The sequence below is a fragment of the Triturus cristatus genome, chromosome 6, assembly GCF_964204655.1.
Source record: "Triturus cristatus chromosome 6, aTriCri1.1, whole genome shotgun sequence".
Lineage (NCBI taxonomy): Eukaryota > Metazoa > Chordata > Amphibia > Caudata > Salamandridae > Triturus > Triturus cristatus.
The window spans coordinates 1,120,672,799-1,120,693,243 of NC_140589.1; the positions used below are offsets into that span (position 1 = coordinate 1,120,672,799).

The 20,445-nt window shown below is 42.6% G+C and overlaps 2 protein-coding genes across 16 annotated transcripts in view; one reads left to right on the forward strand and one right to left on the reverse strand.

Annotated features, from left to right (window-relative positions):
* The window catches only part of DPY30 (dpy-30 histone methyltransferase complex regulatory subunit), a 215,811-nt gene extending 204,156 nt beyond the window's left edge, over window positions 1-11,655 (reverse strand). For 3 of the 12 annotated variants that reach the window (XM_085612006.1, XM_085612009.1, XM_085612002.1), the window contains exon 1: window positions 9,507-9,641. Coding sequence is in view for 4 of the 12 variants with exons in the window: in XM_085612000.1 (XP_085468126.1) it covers window positions 10,033-10,053 (21 nt within the window). In the remaining 8 variants the exon portion in view is untranslated. Of the gene's footprint in view, window positions 1-8,821; window positions 8,841-9,506; window positions 9,642-10,032; window positions 10,113-11,588 lie in introns of those variants that run through there. The other 9 variants (XM_085612012.1, XM_085612007.1, XM_085612011.1 and 6 more) reach the window with 8 other exon arrangements.
* Window positions 10,955-20,445, forward strand: part of SPAST (spastin) — a 675,354-nt gene continuing 665,863 nt past the window's right edge. Inside the window, exon 1 of one of the 4 annotated variants that reach the window (XM_085611993.1) lies at window positions 10,955-11,503. In XM_085611993.1, the coding sequence (XP_085468119.1) occupies window positions 11,134-11,503 (370 nt within the window). In that variant the 5' untranslated portion in view covers window positions 10,955-11,133. The remainder of the gene's footprint in view (window positions 11,504-20,445) is intronic. The other 3 variants (XM_085611996.1, XM_085611991.1, XM_085611990.1) reach the window with 3 other exon arrangements.

Genomic DNA, 20,445 nt, shown 5'->3' on the forward strand with positions numbered 1-20,445 from the left:
TGTAGGGGTAGGCATAGTGCCCACGACAGGAAATGGCTCAAAACCCAACATGAACACACCACATTTTCACAATGCAAAATTACCCTTTTTTAGCAAAGTGCCTAGCTGTAGTTTTTTAACCCAAGCTCTGCCGGCACCTAGGGAAACCTAGCAAACCTATACATTTTTGAAAACTAGACACCCAGGGGAATCCAGGATGGGGTGACTTGACTGCCTCCCACCAGGTTCTGTTACCCAGAATCCCTTGCAAAACTAAAAAATTGCCAAAAAAACACTTTTTCCCCACATTTCTCTGGTGGAAAGTTCTAGAATCTGCATGGATCCAGAAATTTCCACCCAGCCCGCGTTCCCCAAAGTCTTCCGAGAAAAATGGTACCTCACTTGTGTGGGTCAGCCTAGTGCCCGCGACAGGAAACGGCGCAAAACGTAACGTGGACACACCTCAATTTTGTCGCGAAAAATTAACCTTTTTAGGCAAAGTTTCTAGCTGTAGATTTTGAACCATAGCTCTGCCGGCACCTAGGGAAACCTAGCAAACCCACACATTTCTGAAAACTAGACACCCTGGGGATTCCAGGGAGGTATGGCTTGTGTGGATCTCCCAACGTTTCCTTACCCAGAATGCCCTGCAAACCTCAAATTTAGCCAAAAAATGTGCCTTTTTCACACATTTTTGTGTGGGAAAGTTGTGGCATCAGCGGGCTGACAAATTTCCTACCACCCAGTGTTCCCCAGTGTCTCCCGATAAAAACGGTACCTCACTCGTGTGGGAGGCCCAAGTACCCGCGACAGGTAAGGGCCCAAAACTTATTGAGGCGACATGAAAATTGCCTACCTCAAAACAACCTTGTTTTGCAAGGGGGTCACCTGGGTTTTTGGCCCGGTGCTCGGCGGCCACCTAGGGGAACCTACCAAACCCACACATTTCTGAAAACTAGACACCCGGGGGATTCCAGGGAGGTATGGTTTGCGTGGATCCTCCAACGTTTCCTTACCCAGAATGCCCTGCAAACCTCAAATTCAGCTGAAAAAAATAAATCACCTTTTTCACACATTATTGTGTGGGAAAGTTGTAGCATCACCGGGCTGACACAAATTTCCTACCACCCAGCGTTCCCCCGGGTCTCCTGATAAAAACGGTGCCTCACTCGTGTGGGAGGCCTAAGGACCCGCCACGGGCAAGGGTCCAAAACGTAGTGAGGAGCACTACGTTTAGGACCCTTGCCTGTTGAGGCGCACTACGTTTTGGACCCTTGCCTGTCGCGGGTACTTGGGCCTCCCACACGAGTGAGGCACCATAACCACCATCCTTATGGTGGAGTATGCATTGTTTACAATGTGTTCTGGTCTTGCATCACCGATTCATACAGGTCAACATTTTAGAAAAGGAAAGTGGGAGATTTAATAAAAAAAATAATTTCCCCTCCCGACACATTAAAGCACAGGCAATTTCTGGTGGGAGATACCTAAAATAAAGTCCTTCTTGACTTCACAAATCGAGAGTTTACCGTCTGAATTGCGTCTATTAGCATGCACACTGAAAATTTTAACATATATATTTTCTGCCTTTGGATTACTAAACTTTGTTATTCTTCAGCTTTGTCAGCAGCACAAGTCTCAGACACTTTCTAAGTTTATAACAAGGACCACTCCATCTGCACACAGCAGGCCATTTATTTCTGGGCTCGGCAGCAGTGGGCCTGGGTAAGGTTAAACTCTGAATGAAGGTTGCGCATAACTGCTTAGAAGCTTGTGACTATCTTGCTTCTCTTTAAAGGGGGCTATTTGCTTTTTTATTTTTTTTTTTTATTTTATTTTAATCGAGCAAAATTCATACAGCATAATACGTCAAACAGTACATAGAAATACAATAACAAATCTGAAATAAGGATTCAAATCAAAATTTAAACAAATAAGCAAATATAAAGCCCAGCAGATAACTTGTTTAGTTCAAAAGAGGTGGATCATTAGATCTATGTTTTAAATACCATTTAGAAATAGGAGCCCAAATCTGGGCCCCGAGAAGCCGGGCTTTTTTACCTCTAGAGCTATAAATTAAAAGCTCCTGTTTGTATGTCGCTAAAAATCGGCTAAGCCACATCTGAAAAGTAGGTGAATCTGTGTCTTTCCACCGTGCAGCTAAAATAATACGAAAAATAGCAGTACCCAAAAAAAGTATCCTTTGTTCTTCCATATTATGACCGAGCGATTCATCATGTCCCAATAAATAAAGAGTTATCGAGTCTTGAATATGATGACCAAATAATCGGTTCCAAAAGCCCATGAACGAAGCTTTTAATAGATCTAATTTGGGACAGCTTGCAAACATATGTACTAAATTCGCTTGGGGTTGATTACATCTCGGACAGCTATCATCAGCCCGAAGACCCCAAGAAAATAGCTTTGCGGGGGTAAAATAGAGGTTATAAAGAACTCTGTAATATTGGGCTTTAAGATTCGAGGGAATAAAAAGCTCAGATGAAAGAACCAGGGAAAGATCAACATCAACATTTGGATTAGCTAATCTTATAGCCCAGGCCTGTTCAACCCGTTCTAAATCATCTGGAGTATTTTGGTTCAGCAGTTGATAAAAAGTGCCAATCCTAGTGGAATGTTTCCCAATAATAGAGAACAGCTTAATGTCATCCAATTTAATACTGGGCGTCCGGTCACGAATGCTTGTAAACACCTGCAGGTATTTCAAAAAGTCAGTGGAAGGAACATTAAACTTCTGTTGTAACCGTCCAAATGACAAAGTGATGTCATTGCCAAAGAAATCATCCACTGTATTAATACCTAAAAGTTCCCACCTATGGGTGGTAGGGTCGTTAAGACTAACAGGTATAATTGCACTACGCCATAAGGGAGTATATTTCGAGTATTTTGGAATCGATAAATATTTAGATACAGATTTCCAAACCTTCCAAGCATCTGTGACTACCCTTAATTTGATTTTTTTGTAGTATAGTTGCTCAACCTGCCTTAAAAATAAACCTTGACATTTATTTCCAAGACTCAGCTCATAAATAGAAGGGATATAATATTCCATACTAGGCGAGATGGTAGTTTTATACCTAAATAGTGGAGCCATTTGTTGAAGGAATGTTGCCCATAAGTATAATTTTAAACTGGGAATCCCGAGACCACCTCTCCTCTGGGGCAGTCAAAAACGATAGGGCTCTTCTGATCTTTCCAAAGCTCCATATAAACTTAGACATGGAGGAATCAATAATCTTAATAAAGCTATCTCGGGGTAAAAGCGGGATTGCTCGAAACAGATAGAGTATTCTTGGAAAAATATTCATTTTTAAATAATTGGCCCTGCCAATTATAGATAGATGTAAATTATCTATTCTCCTAAGGTCAACCTTAATTTTATTAATCAAGGGAGTATAGTTAAGATGATCAATTTCACTTACATCAGAAGAGAGACATATACCTAAATAAGTAGCTTGTTTCACTCTTAGGGGACTATCAAAGACAGTATTATTTGTGCACAGAACCATTGTTTTATCCTTGTTGAGGGAATAACCTGAAAAGAGGCCAAAGGACTGAGTGATTGATTCGATTTCCTGAATGGCCTCAGAGGGATTTGTCGTTAAAATGGCCACATCATCGGCATAGGCCAATACTTTCGTCGATAACACACCAATATCAATAGGCCAGAATCAGCCACCCAGTGGTAAGCAATGAGTGGGCTTTAACCCCACTGTATGTTTTTGGAATGCTCCACAAGAGGCTTTCACCGACAAGTAAAAGCTGTGTGCTCGGCAACACCTGCAATCTAGCTGCTGCGCATCAATTTGACAGCCATTCTAATGCTACCATAACCACCATCCTTATGGTGGAGTATGCATTGTTTACAATGTGTTCTGGTCTTGCATCACCGATTCATACAGGTCAACATTTTAGAAAAGGAAAGTGGGAGATTTAATTAAAAAAATAATTTCCCCTCCCGACACATTAAAGCACAGGCAATTTCTGGTGGGAGATACCTAAAATAAAGTCCTTCTTGACTTCACAAATCGAGAGTTTACCGTCTGAATTGCGTCTATTAGCATGCACACTGAAAATTTTAACATATATATTTTCTGCCTTTGGATTACTAAACTTTGTTATTCTTCAGCTTTGTCAGCAGCACAAGTCTCAGACACTTTCTAAGTTTATAACAAGGACCACTCCATCTGCACACAGCAGGCCATTTATTTCTGGGCTCGGCAGCAGTGGGCCTGGGTACGGTTAAACTCTGAATGAAGGTTGCGCATAACTGCTTAGAAGCTTGTGACTATCTTGCTTCTCTTTAAAGGGGGCTATTTGCAGAGTTAATCTGCACCTTATTCTGGGCTCACCAAGCCCTCAGCCCTGAACCATACGTGTGTACTTTTACACATCTTTCTAGCAGAAAAGCATTCCAACATACAATTAGCATGCTGCTATAAATCCAGTAGAAATGCCACAATGTGTGATGTGTTACTGGAGTACCCATTCTGAATGTATTGTTTCGGACTATTGCTAGAGATCATATTAGAGCTACTTCTATCATTATGTGGAAATTCAGCATGCTGCCTCTAATTTTGTTCCTCCGTGTGCGTGAACCACCTCCAAAGCTTTGTGCACCTAAGACATGCGTCAAATCACTTCGCAAGTGAGGGCAATGCATAAGCTATCAAATGCTAAAATAAATTTTTTTGATTCACATTGGCATCTTAGTGTCCATAAAAAAGACAAACATCGTTACGTTCACATGACAGCTGCTCTGTCACATATAGAGGTCTCTACAATCAAAAAGTGGAATATTTAGGGTCCAGCAGTATAAATAATATGGTAGAAAGGTTCTAACCACATTAGTTTCCTAATTTCAGTAACTTCCACATTGGTGTAAATTTTCTCTGTCCTGAAATTAAAGCTTGGCTACATCCTCCTGACACAAGCTCCTAGGTAGCTGTACAGTTTGTCGAGCTTATGCAGCCAACTAACTTATGGTTGCTGTGTCCACCTACAGCAATAAGATCAGGAGAACTGTGGTGTTGAAAGTGTCATGTTGGGACAACTGACAATCCCACCTAGTCTCCATCATAAAAAATATAATCAACAACCATCTAAAACTCGACCGTAAAACCGGGCTGCAACCTAACATGATCCATCAAGTGCAGGTAATAGGATGTAAAGGGACATATATGCAAACTGAGATCCTATATGTCTTTCACACTCACTTCCATAAATAAGCGCTGCTGCATTATTTTAAAATGCAACCGCTTTGTGACCAATTAAGTAAGCTACAACAGGTGTACTGTCACGTGTCCCTATTGCCAATTTCTTTGTAGGATATATTTTTTCAATAAATGTATAAGCCAACCATCAGACTCTGTTTTCATCTGCCTTACGTGACTCGACTCCCTTCCTCTGCCACATCTTGACTACTAATTTATGGGTGTGACAAAAAAAATCCCCCAATTTCAGCACTGGATTCTATGCAAATATTTAATTTCATTACGCTTCCTTTTTCTGCATGATCACATATAAAAGCACCTTCAAATACATTTGTTCAGTAAGTGAGCTACCCAAAATCCTCTTCTGTGTTAATTTAATAGACTATAATTTTGCTCCAGGTAAAATAAGAATCTAGGCTACATACTGGGTGCATAAAACAACTGACTTGCCTCTTGATTTGTTCTCAGAGCAGGGATGTGGAATTCCTATAGCCCGACGCCCAGGGCATATTGTTTGGGGTCAAGGGCAACAAGTTTTCATGTTTATTTTGTCCTTGGGACAAGTACGCCCAACCCCCTGCAGCAAAAACCCTGTCTGCCGTTAATGTAATATTTTTGCCCATATGTAAATGCCGTCCAAACTTGCATTTATGGTTCATTGATTGATAGCCTTTATTATTGGGGTGAGCGCTCTAAGTAAATGTTGTAAGCTCTGACTGCACTACTGACAGTGGTTCCAGTATAAAAATGTGTACACACGTTTTCAAAATTTAGCAATATAAGGCTATTTATAATACTCCCAGAATGCTCTCTGATTTGATGCAAATATTTCCAGAAGCTTGAAAGCAAGATTGAGGATTCTTTGCTTTCAAAATAAAAAGTTAATTAAAAAAGATGAAACCAGGAAAAAAACATTTCGGTAATTTCAGGTAGCATTTCTTTGCAGCATCATTAAGTAACATGTGTTGATGCATGCTAGTATTTCTAAAAAATATTCATAATGGAAAATCAGTGCAACCAGTTTCAATAAGATTATGGGAAACAAACAAGCATTGGTAAAGCCAGTAGGTCTGAAATTGGCGGCCAGCTTTTTAGTTTTGTCAGTGTGACTTGATTTGGCATTTTTTTAAAAAACCTTATTGGTGTGGGAGCTGCTGGGTCCTCACCATTATAACAAACATTGGCAAAAGCAAACATTGTTTTTTGGTCTCAAAAAGCATACACTGCCACAGTAGTTACTGGTACTGAACAAAACTACTTTGTGTGCAGATATGCTCCTTGAGAAAGAGCAGAATGCTGTCACTCATAGTGAAGCCAGACGATACAGAGAGGGAGACAGAATTTTAATAAACACAAAAGCTCACAGTCCGCGCCAGACCAAATTAGAGGCACAATTATTAAAGAAAGTCTCAAAAGGGCACCCATGGTACATGTCCTTGCATTAAGTGAAGCTATACGGCTTTTGTGAATTCCCAAGAATTTACAGAAGTAGGAAAAGAAATAGTATGCCTAGAAAATATTTATGAACTGCATTTTAGCATGAGCAAATTTGCATGTGTAGATTTGCTCATGCGAAAATCTGAGTGTTTGCAAGTTCACCTTCCCTCCAACCACTCCCCCCCCCCCCTCCAACTCTGGAAGAGGTTTACGTCTGCCGTTGTCAGGAGTACATTTTCAACATTTCTCAGTATGGGATAAGATTAGAGAACAGTTGTTGAAACCCCTTAAAACATGCATGTTAGTAGGTTTGCACAGACTAAAAAGGGCATTCTAACCCTGGAACTATTCCTTACCCCTACCTTCAGCCCCAGTATGTAGATCTGCAGAAATGTGGCAACATAAGGGGATTGTAAGTATTCAAACACTACTATGGTACGAGCCTTCGCATAATCAAAGAGGCTATATCAGAGCTCTTATATATTGAGATTGTTGCCATAATTTGTCGCTGCACTACTAGGCACCAAGGGGGCAAGTGGATTTTGTTACAGGGCAAGTAGGTTTATGAAGCAACCTGCCCCATGGACAATTAGATATTTTATTAAAGTCCACACCTCTGCAGAGTGAGAACCATGAATGTGTCCAAGCTCATTTTAAAAAACAATCACATTTAATAATGTCTCTCAATTACGTACCCTGATGCAGTAAGGTGAAACGTTAAAAAATACACTTTCTTGAATGTTGAAAAGGCTTTTTCATAATTCTACATGGTGTTTATTGCATGATTTACATTCACTCCTAACATTTTCTAGGCACCCAAGTGAGACTATAAACTTGTCTTGACTACTTCTAAATATATGGCTCTTGTATCTCTAATTGTGAAATAAACAGCAGAGTAGCCTTTCAAATATTTCAGAAGACCTCCCTTGCCCCCTGCACGTTTGTCACTTGCACAGCTTGCTCACATTAGAGTATAGGAAATGCCTGGCCCCCTTCCTAGCTGGGTTCCTTTATCTTCCTTGGTGTGTCATCCAGCAACCGCATACTGCCTTTTCACATGGGCGCTTTTTAAAAAAGATAAGCAGTTAAAGTTTTAGATTCCAAATGTTCTTTAATGTCTTTGGACTGGCCTGCGCTCTCTGCAAAAGACAATGGGCACCTAGAGAATGCAGAGTGAGCGCGTGCACTATAGAGAACATAGATTGCTATGCAGTTTAGATTCACGCAGGTGTGACTAGATGTGGTAAACAGCTTACCACATGGACACTGAGGTTTTACGGAATTGTTATGGACCCATTTTATAAGGTTCTGTTGGACTTCAAAGTACAGCGTTTCAGGTAAAGCACAAGAGGAAACTGTACCTTGTGCTCAGCAACTCAGCGGAAACAAAAGGGAGGGTGGCAAATAGGTCTAAACAGCTCACCAAAAGAGACTGCCTCATACAATAAGACTTCCCTTAGGATGGAAGACGGCCAGTGTCTTTAAAGTGTATATGGTCTGGGCATTAAATCTACCAGCCCTAGCTGACTTGTGTCAATGAACAAATTATTCAAAGTCTAAACACCACTTTCCCTTACTATCATTCTCAGAGGACGATGGTTTCCTTTTGGGTTCTGCTATGAAGAACTGTGGTCAGATTGACAGAGAAGTGGAGTTAAAAGTAAAGGAAAAAAATGCTAGGATGCCGCTGGCACTGGCCATGTCATAACTCTTTTTTTCTTATGGCAGATGGAGGTGGACAATACAGGAGGGAGGCTGGGACTGAACACACAACTGGAGGGAGGTAGAGTAAAAAATGCACTAAGACGCATCCAGATTTTGTTCTTAAAGAAAGGGATATGTGGGTGGCACAGACCACATAGGGTGGGAGTGGAAGCGGGAAAGAAACATGGACAAAGGGAGAGTGGTGGGTGGGAAATAGTACCTGAAACCGAATACAAGCAGTGGTCGGACACTAACTAAAATGAATCAATCTGTGCTTGGTCCGTGCTCCACACAGGGAATAGTAAGCCAACCCCGCGCTGAGCAATTAGGAATCAACAAATAAGACTGACAAAGAAAGCCAACAAATGATGAGCAATGGGCGGGCTCCAAGCCCTTTACTGTAAGCAATTTCCCTTGTAGCAACAGTGCATGTACGCTGTCAGGTGAGACCTGAAAACCCGCTACCTTACCCATCCACGCACAGGATCTTGAAACTACAGGGCTTTATCCATTGTAGTAGAGGATTAGCTGTGTACGATGAGCAGTGACCTCCCCCTCTCCTAATTGCTGCAAAGTACATTTGGGATATATCTATATATGTAAATATATCAAACCTTCGTTCTCAATATGCATGCACACACTTCTCATGTAATGTTTTTGGGACTAGAAACGGAGGTTGGAGAATAACAATGAGTTACATGTTCACACAACTAACGTTTTTTTAATGCAATTCATGTACTCTGAAGTCTTAATGTAATATTCTATTGTAAAGTGGTCTGACACCTTCGGGTAAAGTTCGCGCTATATAAAAAACGCATAAATAAATACATTTGCTCGTATCGCTTTAACTTCTGGCGTAAAGTAAATCTGCATCCTCAGCCGTCCATAACGCGGATGGGAATAACTAGCAGTAGAGTTCTCTTCTCATATTAAACGGGGAGGTGTGGGGTCTTCGCAAAATTTATTTTTATTGACCCTCAAAGAACTCCGAATGTCCAACAGTAAGTAGGGTCTCTTGCATTCAGCCGCCAAGGAGCTGAGCAGCTCTTTGGACACAAACAGAACCACTCTGTCAGCAAAACGATATCAAATGAATAGCAGGCCGACGCAACATACATTCCCTGCTTGCCATACCCTACAACCCTCTTCTCTCACCTGCAAACGCCACAGCAACAACCAGTGTTGGACGATCGTTGCTGCTGCCTAGGACGCAGAGCGAGGGCGGGATGTTCATAATGGAAAGAGGACTAAGGATGCCTCCTTTACATGGCGGCTATATTTGAGAGGGACTTCGTCCAACTAACAAGCACAGAGCTTCCACGTTTTTCCACATTCTGAACTCAATGGTTAGCCAGTCTGCTAGAGTCTGGTTAACTTTAACACAGTACAGACATTTACTTAGGTATGCCATTTCCAAGAATATACTACATGCAAGGTAAAACGTTCAGTATTGCCGCATTCTCGTACATAAAATTACCACGTCTATGTTTCTGCTGTTTTACATGACTCATGGTCACATTCCTTTTTAGGCACAGGGTGGGGGGGGGGGGGGGTAAAGCGATTTTTTCAGAACCACTGGATTTTGAGCCAATTCTAGTACTCCACTTCCAAAGTGGGCAGCTGTTATGTTCAAATAGCGTCGCATCCTCTGGGATATCCTAGTGTAATAAATAAGCCATACCAATTTAATGAACCAACTCATTTAAGCACGGCAGTTTTCTTCATTATCGCTGTCACTTTCAAAGATTCTGGACACCCATTACTCGAACGAGTAAAACGCTCTCTGTATAAAGAATCGTTATACTGCGTGGCGGCCATCTTAGCGTCAGGCGAAACAAGTGCAGCTTCTTTTGTCTGGGAAGGTCTTGAAGACTGTTTCCATAGTACAAATTCCATAACACAAGCCAATAGAAACCAAAGCTGCTTTGATGTACACTTGCTGTGAAAGCTTAGCTATTAACCAAATAACACGTAAAACATTTGACTGGGAAAAGTCTTGAAGCCCGTTTCCACAGAACAAATTCCATAGCACACACCAAAGCTGCTTTGATGTACACTTGCTGCAAAAGCTTAGATATTAACAAAATTACAAATAAGACGTGAAACATCACTGCTGTGTTTTTATAGTTTTATATAGCGCGAACTCGACCCGACGAAATTTGAGTGTTTCACACGAGCATCACTTACATTTCGCAAGGTCATCATTTTTGATTATTTGTTTTTTAGGCAAAGAAAGATTAAGGAAGTAGTTCAGAATCAGATGAAGTCGAGACTCGGACCTGCTTCCCCAACTACACAACTCTGACTTTAACGATACAACATCTTCCGATGCTATGGTTGTAAAGTATAAGTCAAGAAGGACTCTTTCTTCAATGTAAATTGTATTCGTTCATGTTTTAGGTATATACGCGCGCCGTTTGTGACTAAACTTGGTCAATAGCTATTTAATCTCCCCAAATACACCATCATATCACACTGCTCGTCCACCTGGCCAACAACGTCACTCACGCAATCGCTTTTTGTCATTGTACACGTAACTAGTTAAACAATCAAGTTCCCCCCTTAGTTTTGTTCACACAGCTCCCTGTTATCGCACAGGCGACAGACGCCCAAGTGGGCGGGGCTGCGTGCGACAGACAGCAGCGGTGGCGCTCCTCGAGAAGAGCGTGGAGAGGCGTGGCTCGCGGCGGAGGGCTGCGCTGGGGGGGAGGGCAGGGGTGGGGCCAGGGAAGGCTGTCAGTTGTGTGCGTGCCGGGCACCCTGGCCGTACACTACCCTGTGAATGCATTCCCCGGGCTCGAGAGGCAAGCAGGAGCGCGGCCCGGTGTCTGGCGGCAGCCCTGGCAGAGTTGCGGCCCGTCCTGTCACCCCTAAACAGTTGTCGTCACCAGTGCCCCGGGAAGCCCCGCTGCACAAGCGCGGCCTGCGGCACCTCTCGTACCCTCTGCTGGCTGTCTTCGCGTTACTGCGATTCCTCGCTCTGCAAGTGGGATTGTTGTGCGCCTGGTGCTGGCAAAGAATCGCCCCGGGTATGGCGGCTTGCGGCTCTCAAGGGCCCGAGCAGGAGCGACAGGCGGAGCGCGTACGGGCGGCTCACCGACAGGCCTTCGAATGCATCTCGCAGGGTCTGCGCATCGACGAGGAGCGCAAAGGTGAGAGGGCGGGTGGGTTGCGTTGTCAACATAACATGCTGATTGATTCTACGACCGATTTGTTTATACCGCGCTGCCTCATTACCTGCTTCGCCAGCTGAGAACATATTCACGTGGATGTTTTTGCTTTCCAGGTGACGCGAACATTTGACACCGCCCTATGGGTGTGTGTGTTTATGCGAGACCCGAGATGCGTAGTGTACTTCATTCGGATGAGGGATGTGATTTTAATTATTTATTTAATGCATTTTTATGTAGCGCGGACTTTACCCGAAGGTGTCAGAGCGCTGGACAATAGAACCAGTACATTACAGGAGAGAAATGTTACAAAATAGAACGTTACAAAAATATACAGGAAATTAGAAGAGGTAGGGTAAGAGCATAGAAGGCAAGAACACAATATCAAACACAGAAAGCTAGGGTGAGGAATGTACAAGAAAATATTACAAATTTACAATGATGAACGAACTTCCTAGAGAATGTCTGAGAATGAAGGTATTAGTTCTGAAAGTGTCTTTGGAAGAGAAGAGATTTGAGGTCAGTTTTGAAGATCCGGATAGAGATGGTGACACGTAGTAATGGAGGAAGCGAGTTCCAGATTCTCACCGCATTACCTAAGAACGATTGAGCCATCGATCTTTGCCTTTTGAAGGAGGGGGCTCAACCAGAAACTTTTCCGCATTCCGAGAAGGTCTTGAGCCTCCAGACATTTTCAGTTTATTCGCCAGATAACGAGGGGAGGAAGTGTGCAAGGCTTTGTGGGTGATGCAGTCAGTTTTGTAAATAGATCTTGCCTCGATGGGATGCCATCGAAGAGAAGACAGGATCGGAGTGATGTGGTCACTTCGTTTGGACCCTGAAATAATGCGAGCTGCTGAATGGAGGACGGATTTGAGGGGGGAGAGGTGAGATTTGGGTAGGCCAGTCAGTAAAGAATTGCAGTAATCCAGTCTAGAGAGAACCAGCGATTGGACCAAGGTTTTGAGGTCTTTATCCGGGAAGAACCGACTAATCCCCCACAGAAGGGGCAGCTGGAAACGTGCGTTCTTAGCAATGGAGTTGATGTGGGAGATTAGGTTGAGTCTTTTGTCAAGTTTGACACCTAGGTATTTAGCGCTGTCGACAATGATGGGTTTATTGTGGAGTATATTCAGCTGATCCATCCAGCATTGAATTGGGGGGGGGGGGGGGGAGATAGGAGGAGGAGGAGGAGGAATTCAGTTTTGGAGGGATTGAGAATGAGTTAGTGAACTAACATCCAGTTGTGAATAGAGTTGAGTAGTGGGAGATCGTGTGCGGAAGACACCTTGAGGTAGATTTGAGTGTCATCCGCATAGAGATGGTAGTGGATTACAGATTTACTTAGGAGGTTCCCTAATGGTTCCAGATAGAGATTAAACAAAGTGGTTGCAAGGCTGGAACCTTGAGGGACGCCTTGACCTACCGCCAATGGAGACTAAAGACTGTATGCTATCTTGATCATTTGAGATCTGTCCGAGAGGCAAACCATTTAAGCACTGTGCCTTCCACGCACATTCTCTGTTAAAAAGTGTTAAGGATGGTGTTGTGATTAAGTGTCAAAGGCTACAGAGAGGTCAAGAAGAATCGGAAGGCACGATTCCCCAGAATCGAGTATATGCAGCGCATCATCAATCACTTGCAACAGGGCTGTTTCAGTGCTGCAATTTTGAAGGAAGTCAGACTGGAACACGTCAAGGAGATTTTCGCTCCTCAATGGGGGTGGGGTAGGTGACCTGATCCACCAGTTATTTGACCTTTTTATCAAAGAATATAGCAAATTCTGCTGCTTCCTTTGAAGAATCCTCAGGCTTGATGGTTTGGGGAGAGAAGTTTGGGTTTTTGATGAGGTCAAAAAGTTTTTGGGTCTGTTTTTGGCTGAGTCGAGGAGGGATCTGAAATGTGATGCTTTTTCATGGAAGATGTGCTTGTGGTATTTGGATCTTCCTGAACGCAAATGAGAGAGATTGGAGGTTAGTAACAATTATTATTGATTATTAATGGAAAACCGGAAACTGTGTCACTGTATTGTTCTCAGGCTGAGTACTTTGCGTTCATTCTTGATTCTTTATGAGTTGACTCTGGGAAACCTTTCTCATTGAGGCACTCTATAGGGAGGCCAGCTAACAGTATTTGCAAAAAAATAATCTGTGGAGGGCACTTGTGCATTTAATTGTAGAGATATTAACAACAATGGAACGCACTTTGTAATAATAGTAGGCTATAAGCGTTGCCTTGTTTGGGTTTTGGTAAAGCGCAGCTTATACCTAAGTGCTTCATGGCACTAGAGTTGGCAACAGAAAGTGTTAGTATCACCAAGTTCAATGGTGCTTAGTTTACTGACCTCAAAAGGATTGATGGCTGAGTAGGCCTTGCTGGTATTTGTTACATGCAGATCAATTCATTTTCGTTAACTAGTATGTAACTTACGGAGTCCTCCTGCAGCTGCAAAAATCCACCTACAAGGTAAGTAGCTTACATTAAGGAACTAGCAGTGTGAGCGAATTAGATGTTCTCAGACTTTGATTGCGTAGGCATGGAGCAATGGTTATACTTGAAAAGGTTTATTTATAAGACACAATGCTTGAAATTGAATTTGCTCTTCGCTATGGAACCGATACAGCGATTGCAGGTGCAGGAGAAACATGGTCAGGTTTTTTTTTCAGGATTAACATCCGTCTGGGATCATGTTTTTAATTTGCTTAATTTTATATAGTGTGTCCTTAAACAGACAAGAATATACCACTGCACAATAATCGAGGCGAGATTAAAAAAACGGCACAGTAAATCTTGTGAATTAAAGGGGAACACATTCAGGATTTGCTTTGTAGCATGAAGATGCTGCTTGTCTTTGGAGGCCACTGAAGTGTCTCAAAATGTAAAAACATATTAATCACAGTAAACATTTTGCATCTAATTCTGTATAATGTATTTTGTATCTGCTTTGACTCGCCCAGTGTTGTGAACATCACGATCTGGGCTCGAGAGGGGGCACCTTTAAGCATGGGTCCTTGGAAGAATTGCTTTTTTACCAGTGGAATGTAGAAGAAACGATTTACAACATAACCAAAGGCGGGCAAAACTAGGAATGGATCTAAAACACGTTATTTCTTCTTTTTAGGCAATGTACAGCTTTGTAACTTTTTGATAACTGTGCACCCCACTGAATCACAGAAGCAGGCGTGGGACCTTAGCTGAAGCAATTTCTACTGTTTGAACCTCAAAACAATGCCCACAAGTAAAGCAATTAATATACATCAAACAACATCTTAAAATCAGTGGTAATTAATGAGTAGGCTGGAGCATTTCGAAATGTATTTTCATTGCTAAAATGTTAAGTGATAATGATGATCCTCCCCAGGTTCCTTTACGTCCTACAGAACACCACCTTTTGTTTTTCCAGGGCATGGTTCAGGGAACTGGGCAGTCTAATCACCAAGTTTCTCTGGAGCGGAGGGCGAGCCCGCGTGGCTCTGTCAACTTGTCAGATTCCCTCTTACGATGGAGGCATGGGGATGATGCACCTGAATTTGTATTTCCTGGCGGTGCGTCTACTGGTCATCCACGACTGGTTCAATGGGGGCTGGTTGGATCCAGCATACAGGCTGGAACTGAGCGAACTGGTGTTTGTGGACATCCAGGCCATGATGTATGGGGGGCTCATTCCGACCCGACTGCCAAGCGTGACGCGCTCCGTGTTCTTGGCCTGGCGGGCAGCGCTCCGTCATACTGGATGGACGGGGAAGCTAACCCAATGTACCCCCCTCTGGCATGGGGCGTGGCTCCGGGAGGTTAGTGGGCTGCAGGGGTTTAGAACCTGGGACCTTATTGGTATCGCCCAACTCGGGGACGTCTGGGTAAGGGGCCATATGATGTCCTTCCAGGAGCTCTGACATCGCTACTCCCTCCATTCATCTCAGTTTTATAAATATCTGCAATTGAGACATGCCCTCCAAATGCATATTGCGGACAATACGAGGCTGCCCGAATACAGCCCCATAGTCGCCCAAACGATGTTGGGAGACTTGGGTAAGGGGGGGTGTCCCGCATTTATCGCACCCTCAACAACACTCCCACAACCCTAGACATGTTGAGTGACCAATGGGTGAGCCCCCTTGACGAGGTGGACTGGCGCGATGCCCTTATGGCCCCCAGAATAATCACAGTCTCAGCCAGACTCAAGTTGGTTCGGCTCTACTACTTGCACGCTGCGTACCTCACTCCCCTGCGCTTGCATAGAGCGGGCTTGCGTCCGGATGCGGCATGTGCGAGATGTAACCACGCCCGTGCTGACTTCCTCCACATGGTCTAGTTGCGTCCTCGCTTGGGCCAGTTCTGGGGAGCCATTGAAGTGGAGCTGACGGAGGTATTGGGATGGGAGGTTCCTCACGATCCACGTCACTCCTTGCTGGGGATTACTGATGGGTCCAGGAATGATAAGTTGTTTTTTAATACAGCTGTGATGGTGGCCAAGCGGGACATTGCGGCGGCCTGGATAAGCCCTGACCCACCCACCCTGGAAAGGTGGCGAAGTGGGGTGGACTGGTGCGCGACCCAAGAAAAAGCCCTTTATAAAGCTAAGGGGTGCGTTAAGAAATACCGCAGAGTGTGGGGAAAGTGGTTGGGGAATGTGGAGGGTCCAGCTTAACCTGGTCCTAACTTCTGTCTTTGTACTTTCGCGGGGACAGTGAGCCGGGGGTGCAATGAACGTGCGAATGAACTCAAGCCTGTGATTTCCGTATATTGGCAGAATTGTTCCTATGTTTTTTTTTTTTTGTTTTTTTTTTTTAAATCAATAAAAATGTGTTTATCAAAAAAATGTTAAGTGATATGCTGAACTCTAGCATATCATATGCAATATGCTCCTCCTGCGTGCTCTTTGTTGGTGCATACCTTTACACCACTTGAGGCCACCAGTCGTCCGTACGAGATTCTGTTTGCTGTGTTTGTGCTGTTCCCTCAATTCAAGCTAAGGATAATAATTTTTTTTCAGCCACTAGTTTCAAATTGTTTCACATTTATAAAGTGTTTTTAAAATTTTATAGTATTACTTAATTTTCTAAGCAGATGTCGACCTAGGTTAAAAGCTGCAGAATCATTGGCCTTACCTTTAGTCCTCGTGCTGCACTCCGTCGTCCACTCAAGGCTTATTCCGCTTTAAGGGCTCTGTAGTTGGGTATGGCTTTTAGAGGCAGTGGTGATGCTGATAGATCAGACTTGGCATCTATTCTTTATCATTAGAACCCAAATGTTAATGTCACTTGACGTTCAATTGAAAAATGATCTCTCAAGTTTTCCATTATGCGTTATCACTTGTTCTTGCTTTTTCTGGTCTTGATATAACTTTTGCGAATGAATTCCTTACAGGTGTTTCATTTGTCAAATAGATAACAATATTGCAGTTAAGATTTAACTTGTTGCATTCTTAATAGATTATAAGTGTTGTGTGCGGATTTAGATTCCGTATATAGGTTTCCCGATTTATGCCCTTATATAGATACAATTCACATAGCCCTTATTTGGACATAGAAATCCGGCCCTTATTTAGACATAGTCCATACAAACCAAATACAGACATGGCCACCTACATCCGTCCATCCACGTCACAATGAATTCTTGGAAAACCAGACCCTTAAGCCTTTAGGAATTTCCCTCAGCTTGAATATTGATTTCTCCAAGAACTCATTAAGTATGCATGAACATCTATTCCTTAGGGATTCATTCATGACGTTCCTCTGGCCGACTTTTACGTCAATACTGGCATTCCTAGACACCTTCAAGGTATAAATATACCAGCACTTGCCCTGGCAAATTGTGGTTCCCGGAGGATTCGATCCAACCCAGACTACGCGGTTCGCCACGGCAATTATGGAAGGAGATCGAGTTCCAGCCTGATGCACTGACCTGACGCTGTCGTCCTCCTCGCAGAGAATCCAGCTCCAGTGCTCTCCGACTTCCCTTGCAGGGGGTTAGACTATTGAGTCCAGAAAAGAGATTCCAACCTCTCTCATTCTAAGGTATGGAGCTGACTAGAACTTAAAGAAACTTTCGTTATGAGTGATATAATCTGTCCGGTCATTAACCGTACATTAAGGGGACGCAAAATGGAGGTAGCACAGTGAACTACAGCTGGTAAATTTCAGTGGTTTTTAATATTTAACACCAAAGGCTTTGACTCACATTTGCTTCATGCCTGGTCGACGAGATTAAAAATGATAAAACATTACTCTGCGAAAAATAAATCATCATGTAAGCAAGCCGGTCCTAGGATCACTAGTGGATCACTGGGGCTTAGAATCCTTGAACTCGCACATTTTAGATTTGATGTAAATGTGGAATTCTCTTTTAATCTTATATGAAACTTCAAAATGTTATACATTTTTATACTGATGGAAGGATGCGAACCCTATTTTATTGTAAATTTGACTATTATGCTGTAATGAATTCTTAAACTGGTTGTGACTTTTTTGTTGATGTAAATGATCATCTTATTGATCGAATAAACGTGTGTGTGTGTGTGTGTGTGTGTTATCTACTGGCAGTCGCCAGTAGATAGTTATAGTTGGGACCTATTTTCCATAGGAAAGCCGCAACATGCTATTCCCAATAAGTCTGGCGCCGATTGACGAATCTTCGTGAAATTTTCCAAACTTTTGGCCAGCTGCACTCCGACCCTGAAAGTTTCGTGGTGATTCGTCAAGCGGGGGCCGAGAAAAAAGGGGGGTCCCAAAACGCGTTTTCCCCATGCAATTTCCCATAGGATCTGTTGTCGCAGCTACAGCCCGAACTGCTGAACGGAATTACACCAAATTTGGCAAAGAGGTAGTCCTCAGTTCAGACTCGTGCCTTTTGCATAAATGGTGTGAATCTGTTCAGTAGTTCCTGAGAAAATTAGAGTAAAAAAGTTAGTGATATCTATGGCCGGGGAGGATCTGCGCACCCTACCCGCACCGTAAGCGCACCCTCCCCGAACCGAGCGCGCACCCTGACGATCACACGCTGAATGCTAATTGGTTGTCGAGTGTCTGTCTACATGCAAAACCAGGAACTGTTGGCGGCCATTTTCTGCCTCGGTAGAAGCGAGGCTGAAGAAGCAAGGGGAATAAGTGTGTAAAACATATAAAGGGGGCAGAGTGGAAATACTCTGACCCTCTAGATCTGCTTAGGGGGTCCCAGAAGGAAGTATCGGTTACTTCCTACCTGAGAGGACGTTACCCTCACGGCTTATCTGCAGCCTCCGTCGCGAATGTTTACATCAGAAACATTGCCACGATAAAACTGACGAATCACAGTGTTGACTGCGAATCATTGCAACGCTGTTTCTATTTTCTTCGCCACAAGAATCTTGATCGGCCATCTTTCCATGCTTATGCAAAGACCAAAAGTTCGAAATCATTTAAAGAAGCTACTTGCTTTCAATACAGAATCTCTGACACTCTTAATTTGTTATCATCGTTGCTGGCGTTGTTCATCCTCATTTACCACCAAATCGTTTACCAGTTTTTAGACATTTTGGACTCATCTAGTATCGTTCCTGGATGTCCATGACAACTTCACTGGTCTATAATATGATTTAGTCTAGGCCCCTCGGACAACAGAAACTTATAAAATTCACGCCCTGAAGAAGGTGGCACCCACATTTCTGGGTGATTGCACCGAAACGCGCGTTGGCGTGTCCTACTGTACTGTTTAGTTGTTTCCATCACCCTAACAGTGTATACCAACTATTTGTGGAGAGTATTTTTCTGTGTGTATATTTTAAATGTGGTGAAAATGAAGGTGTAGTTTAATTTTTGGCTGTGTAAGGTTGAATGTTTTGCCTGGTTAGTATGAATGTGATATGATTATTTTTATACCCCTTTGATTTTCCTGATGGGGCCAGCTTTAGATTTTGTAAATATCCTTTCAAATACCACATTGAACTGTTCCTGGATATTCTGTTCCTTTTATATGCATCAACAAAATTACTAATAAAAATTATAATCTTCAATTATATACTTGGTGTGCTCTCTCTCGAATGGTCCAGCCTGAGTGACTTTGAGGGTTATATATCAGAAAGATTTAATCTACTTATTATTATCTAGACAGGCAGAGCAAAACTTTTTTTCTTGTAATTGGTCCCAGAAGGACCCCCTGGGGCACCCCCCTTTTTTGTTTTTAAACGCCGAAATGCGCGCATGGTGCGCGCATCCTATCGCGTTGGGTGCACGGATTCTCTCGCGTTGGGTGCGCGGATCCCAAAAAAATGGGAAAAAAAATATAAAAGAAAGTTTTGAACATATAGGTTAAAAAAATATTATTAAAAATATAAAAGAAATGTTTGAAAAACCCAATAAAAACAAATAATATTTTTTAATTTTGAAATGATTTAAAAGAAAAAAATAGGTAAAAAAAATAGTGTTAAAAAAGAATTTCAAAGAAACATAATGAATGAAATTGACACACTGAAATTGAAAAATATAGAAATCCAATGAAAATCATTAAACATAGATAGGAATTAGCATTTAAAAAACCTTTGAAATTCACTAAAAAACCATAGGTTTCATGCACGTTATAGTTAGGAATTGGCATTTAAAAAACCTTTGAAATTCACTGAAAAAAACAAAGGTTTCAGGGGCATTATAGTTAGGAATTGGCAGTTAAAAAACCTTTGAAATTCACTGAAAAAACCATAGGTTTCAGGGGCGTTATAGTTAGCTGGACATTTCCCTCGTCCAAAACCTTAGAAATTCCCCAGTTATAGTTAGTTCAGCTAACTATAACTCGCGCCCCCGCAATGCACTGCTGATGACGTCCCTATTACATCACTCATGACATGGTCAGTGACATCACTGATGACATCTCAAATGACATCACTCAGTGAGTGTGTATTTCTGTAAAATGTAAATATGTTTTATATATATATATATATATATATATATGCA